Consider the following 17,781-nt stretch of genomic DNA (forward strand, 5'->3'; position numbering starts at 1 on the left):
ATACAGTATACACATTGTGTGCATAATTAGACATTTTGTGCTCTCTGTAATGTACTTTTGTGCATACGGGTCAGTTTAGGACCATGATCTGTTACAGCCATGATCATGTGAACAGCCAAGCCAAAAAATCAGATCTAAGAAAAAATCAGATTTGAGCACTAAGCCTCGCAGTGTAATCGAAGCCTGGCCAACACAAAATACATACATTCCTAATATGAGATAAGAGTCCCATCTAACGCCCAATACACTACAATTACTATAAATACAGCACTACAACATACAAGAGAGAGAGATCAACTTAGAAAGTCACTTACCAGTTTAATAATGATTTGATCAGCTGTAGTTAGAAATAACGCTGCTTTTTTCCTCCTCTAAGGGCTTATTATGTCGTCTCTGTCGCCATCTTGTGGATAGATACTGTCAACCATCGTTGCTCTGCTCAATGACAGGTTAATGGCCACTGACGCTCCTCTGTCCCTCAGAAATTATAAATATTTTAAAATAAGCACTATCCTTATAAATAAAATACCTATTTGCAATCTAAACAACTACATTCTCAACTAAAAAAGCCTCAAAAGTACAAGGACAAGTGGACAGGACAAGCGCTGTCAATTGCAGAATATTGCACGGCTATGAACTATCAGATTTGAGAACCAGACAAAAACTCTTCATATATATATATGTGCCTTCTGAAATTTCCATCACAAATTAAAAAAATGTTCTCTGCCTCCTTTGTTTATGTTAAGATATTTCACTTTAAAGACCAGGAAAAGGACTGGACATTACTGAACATACATACAGGATCCTGATGCTCATTTAAGAGAAGAATTTCAGATCGCATTTAGAGGTTTATATATATATATATATATATATATATATATATATATATATATATATATATATATATATATATATATATATATATATATATATATATATATATATATAAACAAATAAACAAGATTTATAATACATAGAGGAAATAAAAATATTACTCAATTGTTTTTTGTTTGGTTTCATTAATTTTGAAAATATTTATAGCCTACAATATTTTACACCCTAAAATTGCAACAACAAAAATAAAAGAACATGAAAAGACAGGATTAACATTCTGAATCTACTTAGATTACCTGAATTGTGTCTTTAACCTTTATTCCGTTATATCTCCTATATTTTGTGTGCCTCACCTGCTCTTCAGATGGCAGTATTCATTTACTCACTTCATCCGCGAAGAAAGAAGTGAATATCGCGAGAGTTCCCTCTTCACTCTGTTCGTGACCACGTCAAGGGAACCCAGAAGTTAGAAATCATGGCGGAGCGCAGGCGACACAAGAAGCGAATTCAGGTACCAGATTCAGATAAAATTTGCTATCAAAAGCTTAATGTTTGGTCCCCGTTTGACATTGAAAGATTTTACGAGCTAGTAATTGTTCGGCACGACATTACGGTTGTACTTTGATCCGTTATTTTTGCACTGCTCTCTCATATAGGGGAGGTGGATTATTTATCAGTGCTGGCGCATTTCCCCCCCGCTTCGCTTCGGCATTGCATTGTCAGGAGTTTAAACATCTATAAACTGTCTCTGTGGGTGTAATGTGAGCATGACCTGGTTTTGTTGTGTCTCCCGGTGAAGTGTGTGTGTGTGTGTGTGTGTGTGTGTGGCGGCTCAGCTGATGGAGTTGGCCATCTTGGCTCAGTACAGACTGTTCGCTTTGCAGACTGTTCCCTTTAACCAGCTGTTGTCTCTTATGCTTCACGGATTCCTGCAAATAGCGCACATAATCCATCACTTATCAATGATTGCACAAATGCCACATTTAAATCGCTTTGCTTTTATAGTTAGGGACCTTTCACCACCAAAATAAAAAGTCATTATTTACTCATGCATGTTGCTTCATTCTATTAAGATAAATAAAGTTTTCGATTGGCAGAATGCCACAGTCACCATATACTTTAATTATATAAATACACTGCAATATAAGAACTGTGTTTTCAGTCAGAAAAGCTTGTAAATTTCAAACAATTGAATTATTACTGCCAGATTATTTGCAGGTGGTGTATTATCCATTTAAAGCCATTCTTCATTTTGTGTAGCATCTTTAAATTGAAGTAAAGCCGGTGTTATATTCGCACATTCTGACTTTCTCCCTAATTATATGTTTTCAGAAAATTATTATTTGCAAATTCTAAGGAATGAAATCATATTAGCCACCAATGACAAATAAATAGTACTAATGTTGTTTTGAAGTTATACTTTCATGTGATTTCAGACCGAATATTTAAAGTACCATGCTAAACAATATAGGGAGCATGTCACAAGCAGGCATGGGACGTTAACCGTTTTCAAGGTATACCGCGGTTTAGCAAAAGTCAAGGTTTTCAAACTGGCCAAATTATCTGTTATATCATTTCTACAGGATGTGCAAGCAAAAGTTTTTTTTTTTTATGTTTTTTTTTTTTTTTTTGTAGTTTGCTGTTGTAGTATCTAAAACAAAAGCAAAAAAGAGAAATCCTCCATGTTTTATGTCATTATAGCACTCTTTTAAATTGCATGCATTTAAACAAAATGTTGCTGCATTTATATATATATATATATATATATATATATATATATATATATATATATACATATATATATACATATATATATATATATATATATATATATATATATATATATATATATATATATATATATATATATATATATATATATATATATACATATACACAACTCTAGTGAACCAATACGGTCACCCAGGGTCCTAGGCGGACCCAATTGTCAGGGGGGACTTGATTCTGCCCCTGTTGCAGCAGCAACCCACTGACGAAAAATACACACATAAGCCCCGTTTACACTAATACGTCTTAGTTTTAAAATGGCATTTTAGAACGATAACGATCCAAATCCACACTGGCGTTTCACCTAGCATTTCTGAAAAGCCCTCCTTCCACACTATACCTCTGAAAACGCACATTACGTGAAAAAAGTACCTTCTGTATAATATGAATGTGAGAAGTATGAATGAAGCTTGGTCGTACACGTACTACATCCGCCATTTTAACATGACTACGTACTACATCCGCTTTATTTCCAGTCATGAATTTTGTCATTGTGCATTATGGGATACCATATCGTCCATTGGATGGGCAGTTCAGAATCCTGCTGGAAGTAGTAGATCATCTGGGTTCTTCTTGCTTACTGTTTTTCAATTTCAGTGAATCCGGACATATTACTCAGCTTGCGTACTGTATTTATCGTACTATATAATATGAAAGTATGCAATTTCGTACGCAGCCATTGTGTTCAAAGCAGAAAAAAGTTCTTGTTTTTTAATCAGACATTTAAAAAGAATATATTTTAGAGCAGTAATGACAATAACGTAAAACCAATATATTTTGATCCAAGGTTATCACACTGTCAGAATCTTCTACTGGTCCATGTCTCGTCACAAGTTGTCACTGAATGAATGTGCAAATATAAAACCAACTTCACCTCAATCATCTTTAAGATGTTATTCAAATGCATATGGATTTTCAATTGAATTACAACTTGAACATTTGTGGTCCTCGTTGTAAGAATGGATTTTCTATAAATTCTATAATTCTATCAAAACGTTCTCTGGGTCATTTGGTTTTGAGCCACGGTGTTTCGGTGTGTTCCAGTAATAAATGTGTTATGTAAGAACAGGATTTTTGAGTAATGACCTGTTGTCTTGATAAGAGAGTACCTCTTGCTGATCGTTTCAGCATGTTTGTTAGTTTTTGCTCTTATGCAACAGGTTGAAATCCACTGTCATTACTGGTCTGCTTTCTTCCAGTGTATAAACATTCATCTTAAAGGCCAAGTACACACTAAAAGAATTCCCACTCTGAGTGATAATTAAGAAAGCTTGCATTATTCTTACTTCGAAACTGTCAATAGGAAATGAAATCAAGTATTTAAGCCTTGAAATGTTTCCCAGTGTAAAACAAACAAATACACTTCAATGATTTTATTGTAAAGATAATCATTATGCCAGGTGTTTAATGGATGTGGTGAAAAGATAAATGTTTCTGGGAATATTCTCTCACTTATAGGTCATCCAAGATGTAGATAAACAAATATTTCCTTCAGTAGAAGAAGTTTTTTAGCTGAAAATCTAATCCTTGACTGTTTGTATAATGTAAGTCAATGACTACCAGCACTTTGAGAGTCAAAAAACATGTAGCAGCAAAACAAAATAAATACCTGTGGCTCTTGGTGATACATTGAGGTCTCATAAAGCAAAACGATCAATGTGTGCAAGAAATCAAATATTATTTAAAATATCTTTACCTTTAATCCACTGCCTTATCAAATAGTTTCTGAGTTTGTACACTAAACTCTAGAGCTTTCTTGCTCATAATGATGTATGGACGCACATGAGCTGATGCTGTTTGCTTGCATTGGAGAAGGATGTCATTTTTTTCCATTATAGCTGGATGCTGCAAGTGAGATCTGTGCAACTGTACATTGTACAGTTTCTTATGCCTGAATGCTATTAAAAATCCTCATACACTCACAGGCCTCAAAACACATGCAAATAAAGCACTATAATCCAGACTCAACATTGAATATTCTGCAGTGTGACTATTGTGAAACATCACATTGCGATATCGATACTGAAATGATATTTTGTGCAGTTCTAATGTGTGATATTACTTGACAATATTATACCTTGTAAAGTAAATCCTAGCAATACCTTGTACTCTCTTGATGTTTTATATGGGACCTATAATTACTTTTGGAATATAAGATATTTTTTTAGCCAAATGAGTGACATTCAATAGGCTTATGATACTATTAAATGTTCTTTTGCGAATCATTGCTATTGTGATGCTATATCGTTATTTAAACTGGTATAATAACAAAAAATTGCATTGCTTTATTGTACATGCATGATAAGCGTAAATGTTTTAAAAACATTTGATTGCAAAAGGATTATAAAGTACACTATATAACAATTTACTCAAGTCACATTAGTTATTACCCTAAAATCAAGAGTAAGACATTTAGTTATAATGTTAATGTTAATTTTATTAGTTATTAACTCTAAAATAAAGACTAATAAAACAATTACCACTTTAGATTTCAGTGAGTTTTTTTACATTAAGGAATTAACATCATTTTAGATTAATAAATGTAGTTTGTAATTTTCATCGTGAGTTAAGTTAAATTAAGATATTTAAACAAATAGAGCATTACTGTAGAGTGTTAACAAAGCCCTTTAATTAGTCAATTCATTTTCAATCAATATCTTGTTCCTGGCATTGTCCAGTTTAAGATTTAAAATCGCCTATTAAGTCTTCATCTATTTGGTGCTGTAATAAGCAACGCAATCACGTTTTATATAAATGTGATTATTATTAAAGGACACAAAGTTTAAATAAGAATCATTAGATCATTATTACAATAACGATCATTAACAACTACAAAATCATTGTTGATGAGAAATATGTGATGACTAGAGAAAACTAGAGAAAAAATGTAAAGTGTATGAAAAAACAGGCTGACAAGGTGGAGCAGTGGGTAGCACGTTTGCCTCACAGCAAGAAGGTCACTAGTTCAAGCCTCTGCTGGGTCAGTTGGCATTTTTGTGTGGAGTTTGCATGTTTTCCCCATGTTCGGTGGGTTTCCTCCGGGTGCTCCAGTTTCCCCCACAAGTCTAAAGACCTGTGGTACAGGTGAATGGGGTATGCTAAAATTGTCCATAGTGTATGAATGTGTGAATGAGTGTGTATGGATGTTTCCCAGTGATGGGTTGTGGCTAGATGGGCATCCGCTGCGTAAAACGTATGCTGGTTAGGTTGGCGGTTCATTCCGCTGTGGTGACCCCAGATTAATAAAGGGACTAAAAAGAAAATGAATGAATCAATATGAAAAAACAACAAAAATATTTTGTTCCTCAACATTTGTGGAGGCTGTGAATTAAAGATGATAATGTAAATAATGTTCAGTGTCTTGTTCAGACTGATTTTTTAGCTTTCAACATGTCACCCGGAGCCATATTTTAATTTTACTCTGTAAGTGATTGTAGACATTGACTTGTATTTTCTGAATTACCAAGGACTGGATTCAGCTAAAAATAGTATTTAGTCACCTATATCTTACATTTTAGGAGGGTGAGTAAATTAAAAGCTAATTTATTTTAAATAAATAATACTGGATTATCATTCACTCACCCTTTTGTCATTTCAAATATTCTTTTGAAAATATTTAGAAAAATATCTAATATTGAGGCCACGACATTCTTCAAAACAAGGTGAACAAACCCCTCAAGCAGTTTATCTGAAGCACACAGCATGTCTAACACAAGACCGCAAAATCCTAGCTGATAACAAGCAGGGTCTCGAGCAGTTCAAAACAAAATTGGACAATATTATCAATAAACACATGGCTGACTTCCTTTACAAAATCCAGAGGAATATTAGGCAAACTTCCAGTCACTCCACAGTCCAAACCCAGACAAACACCATGTTTATATGGTGTTCATTTAACATGTCTTTGAATATGAGTCATGCGGGAGACATTCTGACCAAATAGAGTATGACTGAAGGATTGTAGAGCCTGAAAACAGCCTCATAATAAGACCTCCAGCTTAAGAGTGTAGTTACGCCTGGCAGTCATTCATTAGTCCTCTGAATGATGTCTCTGTTGACATAGAGTGTGGTTATAGAGTATTAAGACATGATTTTTAGTTTAATACTGCTGGTCAGTGAGGACACAGTGAGTCTGTATGGAGATGGTCTTTTCAGTGTGATATGGATTACACAGTGACAGCACATCAGTGTGTGTAGGGCTGAGGCTTTTAATGAGTTCACATTCATCGAGTAGATGAGGACAAGGCCAGATGTCAAAGCTGTTCACAGGGGTTTAGCTGGAGTTCTGCTTTGCTGTTCACCTGGATTTTCCTGAATGTCATCTTTCACTGGAATTAAAGGCTGTAGCCAAAGGGACAAACCAGGATTTGTTGGACATTTCATTTTATTGTTGGTTTTGTTATAAATATCAGTCTTGATTGTGGTTTGCACAGTTTACTGGTACTACACTCTAAGAAATAAAGGTACGTGATCTATCTCTGGGTTGGTCCATATTGATACCTCAAGGGTACATAGTACCTAAAAAGTACAAAAGTGTTCCTTTTAAAATTTTTAGATGCTAATATATACTTTTGAGGCACCAATATAGACCCTTTAAGTACAAATGTGTAGCTTTTGAAAAGGTACCACCACAGTGACAGCTCACGTACTATTTCTGAGTGTTTGGTAGTATTTTGATACTATGGGTCCAAAATACTGGCGGTGCCACTGTAGTTTGTAAACGGTAGTATTGTCATTAACGGTCTGTCGACAATACATAATGTTGCATGTGGAAAAGTCACTAAATGTTCACACGTTTGCACAACAATAGACCATTTTATGACCATTGTGGAGCCCTTTAAGGTTGCAAACATTGTAGAATTCACACATTTTATGGTAGCCTATTGTATGTTTTCTGACGCTTTCGTTCATTCTGAATCAGTTAATTTCTGCTCCTGTCAATATGATACAGTAGCTGCAACAACTGCGACAAACTCTTAAAAGAGCAAATCACAAAGTGAAATTTTGAATTACTTACCTGATAAGACTGAAAAAAAATAGATACTGCAAACATTGAAACTGAATTTTTGAATACTTCATAAAGCCTAATTTGGTTAAAAAAATGCTCTTTTTGTAACAAATTTCATTTGGTAAAATTTTTATATATTTTAATGGGTTTTTTTGTTGGTCAGTTATCTACAAAATAAACAAAATGAATGAATACATTTCAGGTGAAGTGATGTACAAATACTTCAAGTGCTTCAAAGCCAGTCCGTTATGCTTCAGAAAATTAAGCATGCTAGACTTTTTGTGATGGTGTCGGGAGACATGGTATCGGTTGTCGTATATTATGCCATCACACGAGAAGAAAGGATTGAATCTTGTGTCAGGACGCCTATTTGTCGCTTACGACTCCCCACGATACCCTATGTCAAGGAAATTTTTAAGAGCTGTCACAGAATTGTTCCCACGGCTTACAGATTATTATGCTGAAGCTTGAATTAATTTAAATTTACAAAATCTGTCAAAAAAAATCACAATTAGATATTTTTCCCAAATTGCACAGCCCTACTAAAAATCTAATGTTTACTTAAAACTTCAAAATGATGCCATTGCGTAGGCTTTAAATCCAGCATTTTAATTGCTTGTTTATGTATCGACTCAATAGGGTTTAATGTGGTTAAAGAGGCTTGTGACCATGATGTAATACAATATAAGTGTGAAAATCATTGTGTGCATGTAGAAATTTGCAGTTTGACATGTTAAAAATCTTCTAATAAAACGAAAACAATTTAGACTTGGCTTGACACATATTTTTAACATGACTGTCAAATTTTAAATTAGATATGCCAAGATACTTGAATTCATTCACTTCATTAATAGATTTATCTTTAAAAATCATCCGTCAATCTTAATCATGTTTGTTATTGTCAGTGTTAAAGGGACCCAAAAATGTGAATTTTCCTCATTTACTCCCTGGTGGTTTTGAACATTTAATGAATTTCTTTCCTCTGTTGAACTCAAAGGAAAATAATCTTAATTGAAGATTGTTTAAAAAAACATTCATAGTCAGAACAAATAATGTTGTAGAAGAGAGTTGTTTTCCCCACCATTAATCATTTGTGTTCAGCAGAAGAAAGAACGAGTTGAGGATGGGTAAAAGATGAAAGTTTATCCACAAATTGAAAATTCTATCTTAAAAACATTTGAATAATAGAAACTGTGATCTAGTTAATACACCAATAACAATAGAGCATATTAGAGTGATTTGAGTGATTTCAAAAGAATCAAGAGTGCTGATGCTGAAAATTCAACTTTAAATCACCAAAAAATAGCATTTAAAAAAAATATATTTTCACAAAGAGAAAAATCACTTATATCAATTCCTGGCATCCTGCATATCTGTCAGTGGTGGAAAGAATACTGAAAAATCATACTCGAGTAAAAGTACCATTACTTGCCTAAAAATGTAGTGTTAGTAGAGTAAAGATATCTGTTGTAAATATTACTCAAAGTATGAGTAAAAAGTAGCCATTTCAAAAGTACTCAAGTAGTGGGTTAGCTTTTAAAAGCTGATGTGTTTACATGTAATTTGTGCATGTGTGTAAACGTAACATTCTGTAGTGCATTGAGGTATTGCCCAGCAGGCACACAACATCATAAAACATTAACATTAGGTTAGATTGTGTAGCCAGCATCTAAGAACAACATTATTTGTTCAGTAACAACATCAAATGACATTGATATTTGGTTGACTTTAGGTTGTGTTGGAAAGTCACCAAAATCCAATGTCGAGCCAATCCAATGTCATTTTGGCATCACATGCTGACACTTCCATGATTTTCATGGTAAAACAACATCCCTATGAGACTGGGGTACAACTTAATTCTGACATCATGTTGACATCTTGTGCCTGCTGGATGTTTAAGGCCATTTTGATCGTCATTCAGTTAACATCTATCATCTTCTCATTAGTGACATGCATCTTAAGAGTCTCTGGGTCAATGTATGTAAAGATTTTGGACACCTTGTACACTTTTAATGCTTCCAAACAGTTTGCTGCAATTATAAAGCGCACATGTTTTGAGGTAGGGTTGGGTATCATTTGGGGTAATTTCAATACCGATGCTAAATCGATACTTTTAAAACGGTGACAGTGCCAAAACGGTGCCTGAACCGATAATTTTTAGCCACAAAATTATTTGACAAAAGTAAATTTTAATTGAACAATATAATAAGTTTAAAGTAAACATCAATTCATATATTATGTATTTGAATTGCATTAATATATTTCTTTTGATCAACCCTATTTTGGTATACCTTCTATGTGAGATTTGATTGGACAGGAATCACAGGACTGATTTTTCTAATTCCCATAGACAAGAAAAAATAAAGTAGTGACAGAAGGTTGAAGAAATGTAGTGGAGTAAAAGTACTGATTACTACACTAAAAATGTGCTCAAAGGAAAGTAAAAGTACACTTTTTTTTTAAACTACTTACTAAATTACAATTCCTGAGAAAAACTACTCAATTACAGTAATTTGAGTATTTGTAATTTAGTTACTTTACACCACTGATAACTGTACTTTATATTTAGTGTGCTCTGACTACAGATTCAGACATTGTGTAGATCGTCATCAGATTAGTCTTATCACCAGGACCTTCTTCCTCACTTTTTTAGGAGGTCAGTGAACCTACAAAGGAGGAGAAGGCAGTGGCCAAATACCTGCGCTTTAACTGCCCCACCAAATCCACCAACATGATGGGACATCGAGTGGATTACTTTGTCGGTGAGTGTGTACCTGTTCCTGTTCTGCTCTCTTCATTTACCTCCTTTTATACCAAAGATCGACCAAACGTTCATTTTCTGCTCCTCAGCCTCTAAAGCAGTCGACTGTCTGCTGGATTCAAAGTGGGCCAAAGCAAAAAAGGGCGAAGAAGCTTTGTTCACAACCAGAGAGTCGGTGGTGGACTATTGCAACAGGTAAATCTAGTCTCTTTCGTTTCTCTAGTGAACTAACGTTTATTGTTCAATCAATCATTTGTACCATCTTTTACTGTTTACAGGCTCTTAAAAAAGCAGTTCTTCCACCGAGCCCTGAAAGTGATGAAGAAGAAGCCAGAGAAAGACGTCAAGAAAGAAAAGGACAAAGAGAAAGAAAAAGAAAAAGAGAAGGCTAAAAGTGACAGCAGCAAGGAAGAGGAGAAGAAGAGCAAAAAAGACAAGGACAAAAAGAAGGATTCTGAGGCTGCGGACACAAAGAAGGAGAAAAATGTACAACATCTGGCAGGATGGGGAACAAAATGAATAATGTGCAGGTCTTGATGCTTGCTTTTCTCTCTGTGTGTTTAGGATGACAGTCCTGGATCTCCAAAAAAGAAGAAGGATGTGAAGAAGAAGTTCAAACTGGAGCCTCATGATGACCAGCTGTTCTTGGATGGCAATGAGGTCAGGAGGAGTGAAATAATATGTAGCAGATGCCTGTGAATAGCTTACATTTCACTTGATGGATTCAAACCCCAAAATGAACAGAAAACACAAAAGAAGATATTTTGAAAGATGCTGGTTGCTGGCACCCATTGACTTCCATAGAAGGGAAAAATACTATGCAAGTCAATGGATGCCAGAAACCAGCATTCTTCAGAATATCTTCTTGTGTGTTTAACAGAGGAAAGAAACTCACAAAGGTTTAAAAGCACATAAGGGGGAATACATTATGAGGTTATTTTCATTTTTGGCAAATTATGTATATTCTCTTTAAAGGTAAAAGGTAAATTCCACTTGCTATTAATTTACAAATTTACATAATTTTCCATCTATAAATATGTACACCAAGGATGTTTGTGTTTTATTGTTTGTGTTTGCACCTGTATATTTTGAATTGTAACATGTTTTCTTGTTCTTTCTCTTTTTTTATTTCAATTACAGTATTTTAAAATCTACCTGTCCAGGGACTGCAGGTGGAAAATAGCAGTTTTTGCTAAAGCGTGGCACAAAACATATTTGATTTTTAAGATCGATGTATTGTTGTTCATGTCCCTACAGTTCAAATTTACCCTTTAGTGGTTCCAGAAAACCTTTTTTTTTTTGTTGTTGAATCCAAAAGAAGATATTTTGAAGAATGTTGGCAATCGACAACCATTGATGTTTATTGTAGAAAAAATGCTATGGAAGTCCAAGGCTTTCAGTTTCCAGTATTCTTCAAATGATCTTATTTTGTGTTCAACTGAAGATAAAAATAATTTTTTGGAAAAAGTACATTTTTTTATTATTATTATAAAATGGTCCCACTGTATATTAAGTGGCCTTAACTAGTATTTACATAAAAACACTACTTACTGGTTTTTCTAATGTTTTGCAGAACACTTCTGGTGCTCTGGATGTAAGATACAAATAGGATTAGAGACAGGTTTGGTGGTACGGGTGGGTTTAAGGGTGGGTTTAAATGTAAGGGATGGTCAGCAGTGTAATTATAAGTACGAAAACAGAAATATTTACAGATGTAATTACATGCAGGTGTTTAATCAAGCATAAGTACAATGTAAAAACATTTATTTAAACTAAGTACAATGTAACAAAATGTTAATTTTAGTGTAAGTATATATTAGTTAAGGCCGCTTAATATAAAGTGGAACAAATAAAATGATTAATCTAAGGTGGTAAACATTTCAAATGTTTCTTTTAGTTTAGCAGGACAGTTTGAAGATGGTCTGTGCCAAAATGAATATAAATCTAACAAACTGTCTAGATAAGGTGTTTTTTGAATAGTATCATATTATTTTACATTTTTATGAAAGGAAATGATATCTTTGGGTCATAAAAACAGTTCCCCCCTCCTTTTATTTGCTTGACACAAACATCTTGAGTTAGAGAATGAGCATAAAGTGTCCTCATGGTTCAAAGGTTTTTATCATGTGTGTGAGTGCAAATTTGGACACTTGGTGGTGCTAGAGTTTTCATAACTTCCCTGCAAATGGTTCTATGTGTTGCTATAGACCCCTGAAGAGAACAGGAAAAATCTAGCAATAATTTTAATAATGTTATTCACGTTAGTTGTATTTTACTAGTTATAACTTAAATTATCATTTAGAATATATCATTTATTTTTCACAGTTTTTGTAACCTAAATATTATTTTGATAACGTTGGGTTTATTTATTAAAATGTTTTATTATAAATTAACATTTGTATCATTAATTTATTGCTTTCCCTTGTCTTCTTTTAAACCAATCATTATAAAGATGAAACATTTGTCTTTCCTGCAGGTTTATTTTTGGATTTATGATCCAGTCCACTTTAAAACCTTTGCCATGGGGTTGATTCTAGGTAGGATCTCTTCTACTATTCTGTATTCTTTTGTCATCGACACCAAGATGGCTTCATATAATTCTGTGTGTTTGTGTTTACAGTGATTGCCGTCATCGCAGCCACTCTCTTCCCTCTCTGGCCCGCTGAGATGAGAGTTGGAGTGTACTACCTTAGCGTGGCAGCAGGATGTTTTGTCGCCAGCATCCTTCTCCTGGCCGTTGGTAAAAGTTCAACTAGGGATGCACTGAATTTTTGCCCACCGAAAATGATCAGCTGAATAATAGCATATGCAGTATTTGGTTTTAAGTTGACCTCTTATGCAAAATCACTTTCATAAGGAGCTTTAACACTGCTGTGTGACAACAGTGTGTGAATATATCCAGCCATATATTCAGCCTCTAATGGTACAAATTAATCAATTACATTTTTTATTATTACACTTGATAAAAACATTCTGCGGAAATACTTTGATTGACATTTTCATGTCATCAGAGGGGTAAAGCCCCGCCCATTAATGATGATCTTTCTCTCATTAGCATAAACAGGCCTTAGTGAGAAGCAGTCTTCCCCCATTTGAGTTTTCACCTGCTGAAGATAATGTCAGCTACTATGATGCATTATAAATCTGGAGATTTAGTATGCACAAATGAACACCATGGTCTCCATAGACTGCTGCCACTATGCTAACGCACAGGCATTTGTAGCTTCATCCTCTTTTGGAAATAGCACAATCTAATTTGAATTTAAATTTAAAATGGCACAATTTGGATCGAATCCTAAAAGAAGAAGTTTCAAAGAGTTATAAAAAAAAATGTGTGGTGTTTTTAGCTAAAACATCACACATCCACTCATCAGAGACTTATTTTACTTCTAAAAATCTTCTAAAATAATTGGTCTTTAAATATATGCTGAAAAAAGTGAACTGCGTTCAGCATGCTGGTTTCACTCTCGTAGTCCACCCGTAGTCACTGCGCAGAGTAAAGTGGCTTTCACACCAGACACGGAAAGCTCTGCGATATGAAACCCATTTATTTCAATGACACAAGTGTAGTTTTTTCTCTATGTTGTACTCTTGTACATGTATACATCTATACATGAACTGCACATACTCACCTGAAAAGCAAATAACATGCCTTCTATTCATTTATTTTATAGCATGCATGTTCATTCTGCTTGCTAAACTTCAGTTAGCTATGTCAGTTAAATGACAGCTTTTGACTCGTTCGCTATCAATACCATTTAACTGTCAATATGATTTAGGTATTGAATTAGCTTGTGTTTTATAAAATCAGAATAAGTTGAGTTAAATGTAAAACGGCTAGCAAAATTGCATTCTAGTATTTAATAGTGGTGTAACGGATCACAAATCTCACTGTTCAGATCACATTTTGTTTTGTTTTTTTATACACGGATAGGACCATTTTTTTGCATCATCCAGAAAGGGGAGGAGACAAATGTAATTTGCTTTCCATTAATTACAAAAACAGTACTGCAGGAAAATTTTGATTTTAACAGACAGAACTGAGAACCTGCAATGTTATTAAAAATATAATGAAGAAATAATCAGCTGAATAAAAATAACTTGTAAAATATTCAGTACTGTGAACAATTCACTGTTACTACTACTACTGTTGCTGATGATGCTCAATGTAGAAATCTAACATTATCATTTATACAACCCATATTTATTTTAGTCTCAATAAATGATTCAGTTATTCACTCATAAAACTTCATTTTTCATTGCTAGATGTGTCATTTTTGCAGAATTATTCAGTGACATATTTCAACTACTTTCATATTTAAGCGTCGAGTTAAATGCATATGACGGTGATTTTAATCTTTACCAGAAACATCAGTGGTTTTATCTAAACCATAAACTGTTCTCCCCGTACTTCTGTGTTATTTGACTGTTTATAACTTGAGTCAAAAGACTAAAGACACAATCCCTTTCTTGATTTTTGTGTTATTCAAACACAGGTTTGAATGCAGCGATTCGAAAAATTAATCAACTTAAGCAAATCACCATCATTTATCATTAATGCTGCATGGTTGTTGATCTTTTAAGGATTAATTGTGCAGCTCGCACTCAATGCATTAATGCAGGCTAAACAAGCTTAATAACTTAAGAAACCCACCACATCCTGAATAACCTATTACAACTTCTTTTGTTATCATTATATTTTACAGAAAAGCTTAAATACTTTCATACGTGTGATTTGAATGATGCGAGAGGTAATCTCTCTCTCTCTCTCTGTCTGTGATTGTTACAAATTTAGGAGGAATCTACCAGCAAAAAAAATGTATTAATCTGCGAGTCACGTATGTGTTTCGAACCATGGGTTGTGATCCGTACGCCTTAGGGATCAACCGTGATCCATGACACCGCTAATATTTAATAAAATAACAATAAAAAAAGTTTTGTTTTTTGTCCAAGTGTATTCACAATTTTCATTACAGTGCATCTCTACATTTAGCACTTCCACATCCTATTAAAGCCAGTGAACTGTCTCTATCTTCTCCTCATGCTCTGCTTTTTTCTGTTCAGCTCGATGCATCCTGTTCCTGATCATCTGGCTGGTGACCGGTGGCCGGCATCACTTCTGGTTCCTACCAAACCTAACAGCCGACGTGGGCTTCATCGACTCCTTCCGGCCCCTCTACACGCACGAATACAAGGGTCCGCGCTCCGGCTCCAAGAAGTCCAGCGACAAACCCGACAGCAAGAGCGCAGACTCCAGCAAAGCACAGAAATCCGACAGCGAGGACAAATCAGACAGCGAGAAGAAAGAGGACGAAGAGGATGAAGACGACAATAAAGACATGGAGGAAGGGGAGCATCAGACAGACACAGACAGCGACCGGCGGGAGGACGAAGGATCGCAGCACAGCAACGGCAACGACTTCGAGATGATCACCAGAGAAGAGCTGGAGCAGCACACGGAGGAGGAGGAAGAGCAAAGCCAGACAAAGCCCTTGACTGTTCAGACATAAAGCTTTTCCTCACGCCGCACACACATTCTCTCATTCTCCATGTGGACCTGCTGACGTACTTCTGCCATGTTCAGAAGAAGTTTCCCCATTTCCGTTCTGGCTGAGATCTTCTGGCTTAAAGCTTAGATGAGAGCAGGAAACAGCTCACGATGATGACTATGGAAATATCGCAAAGGCTGTTTTGGAAACGCTTCCCCTGCGCGCACACACACTATAAATGCAACAACACAAGTGTCCCTCACCTCATGTTTTTCTTGGCTTTATTTTGTGTGTTCGCATCGTCTGACGTCAAGCTTTGTTGTGTAAACGTGATCATACAGACTGGAATGTGAGCTTTCGCATTGGTTGATCGTTCGCCACTCAATAGAGTCAATGTTTCTTGCTTTTGGATCATTTGGACGGACCAACTGATTTTGTCTTAGATGCCCAATGAGTGTTACAATCAGTCAAAACTATCTCTCACATTTCTGTGTTGAATTCTGGGAGATCTTGCTCGTCTTGTCTGATGAGAGTCGTCGTTTTGTGACCCTTAAGAGAACTCGTCGATTTTCACGGAGAAGTTAATCAATTAAAATAAATAAACACCTATCTATAATTGACCTTACCGAGGCGGTTATTTCAAATCAAACTCCACTCGAGATTGATGAGGTCTCCTGCATTCAGAAGGGGAAACTACATCACATTCGTGCCAAAATGATGCAGGATAATGATGCTTTTGTATTGATGTGTGTTCAAATTAGGACCAAGTAGAGTTCAAATACATCCTAATAGCCTCGCTTTCTCCACTCATCTGCGGTTTGAACTGCTTGTTGTGGTCCAAAAGAGCCCGTTTGTTCCTTAGTTTTATGTTTTTTTTTTAGTGCCGAGGTCCAATACTATCCTTCCGTAGGGTTTTGCATACTATTGGCTGGAGTTTTCTTTTCCATTTAACTGTTTCTTTGACTCATACTGAGGATTATATTTAAGATTCATATACAAAAGTACGTATAGATTCTATAAATCTACTGGGAGATATTGATGCCGACAGTTCAGGTTGAGAATGAACTGCGCTCTGTTTTATAATGTCAGACACTCAGCTTTGTGTACCCATGAATAGTTGGAATGCAGAAAACTGTGTGTGTGTGGCGCACGAGAGGCTGCAGCGGTGGTTTTTGGTGTATTTAAAAACAGAAGTGAGAAGTCTAGTTAAAGCATCCCTTGATTCACGTTCATCTCAAGTTCACAAGGAGCAGGGAAAAGGCTTCGCTCTCGAGTGAACGTCTCTCGTTCTTCTTCAAATGGTCTGAACCTTTAACCACGTCTGTAAGTAGATGATCTCGTCGGTTCCTGTAGAAATGCTGTGTTTTGTCCTCCGTCGTTGACTTTGAAGACCTGGACTGACTGGGCTTGACACCATTCGTGGAACTAAAGACGTTTGTTTTTACTTTCTATGGATCTTCGCTCACTTTTGTTTTCTGTTTTATTGTCTTTATGAGAGATAAAGATGATGATTTATGTGCCAGATTTGTTTTTGTTTTTTTAATTGGCAGGTTATTTCATTTGTTACTGGCTCATGTAAAAACATGTAGTTGCAGCATTTCTAAAAACAAAATGAAATCCCATTATTCTGTTGTTTTTATGTGGTCAGCATCTTCAACTAACTAATCGTCCGTATTTGGATCAGTGTTGAGGACTGTCGTTTTTGCAATATCTGGAGAATAATTTGTCTGTCAGAAACTATATCTGTATCCTTTCATTGCAATAAAAATAGAAACACAAGTGATTTGTGCTGGTTTTATCAAAAAAGCTTAAACTCTGGGCTTTTAGATTTACTTATGCTTTTTAAAGTGATTATTGTCCACTTTTTATCTAGCTAACACTGATCTTTTAATTGCGATTCA

General features: G+C 35.2%; 1 protein-coding gene across 1 annotated transcript; it reads left to right on the forward strand.

Moving 5' to 3' along the window:
• Positions 1–1,250: 1,250 nt before the first annotated feature.
• sec62 (SEC62 homolog, preprotein translocation factor) lies at positions 1,251–15,977 on the forward strand. Its single transcript, NM_001025530.1, is given in 8 exon segments — positions 1,251–1,345; positions 10,284–10,392; positions 10,481–10,586; positions 10,670–10,877; positions 10,956–11,051; positions 12,868–12,928; positions 13,012–13,131; positions 15,456–15,977. Coding segments are annotated over 8 exon segments (1,182 nt in total). The 5' UTR covers positions 1,251–1,309; the 3' UTR covers positions 15,902–15,977.
• Positions 15,978–17,781: the final 1,804 nt, after the last annotated feature.

Source organism: Danio rerio, chromosome 2 (assembly GCF_049306965.1).
Source record: "Danio rerio strain Tuebingen ecotype United States chromosome 2, GRCz12tu, whole genome shotgun sequence".
NCBI classification, from domain to species: Eukaryota; Metazoa; Chordata; class Actinopteri; order Cypriniformes; family Danionidae; genus Danio; species Danio rerio.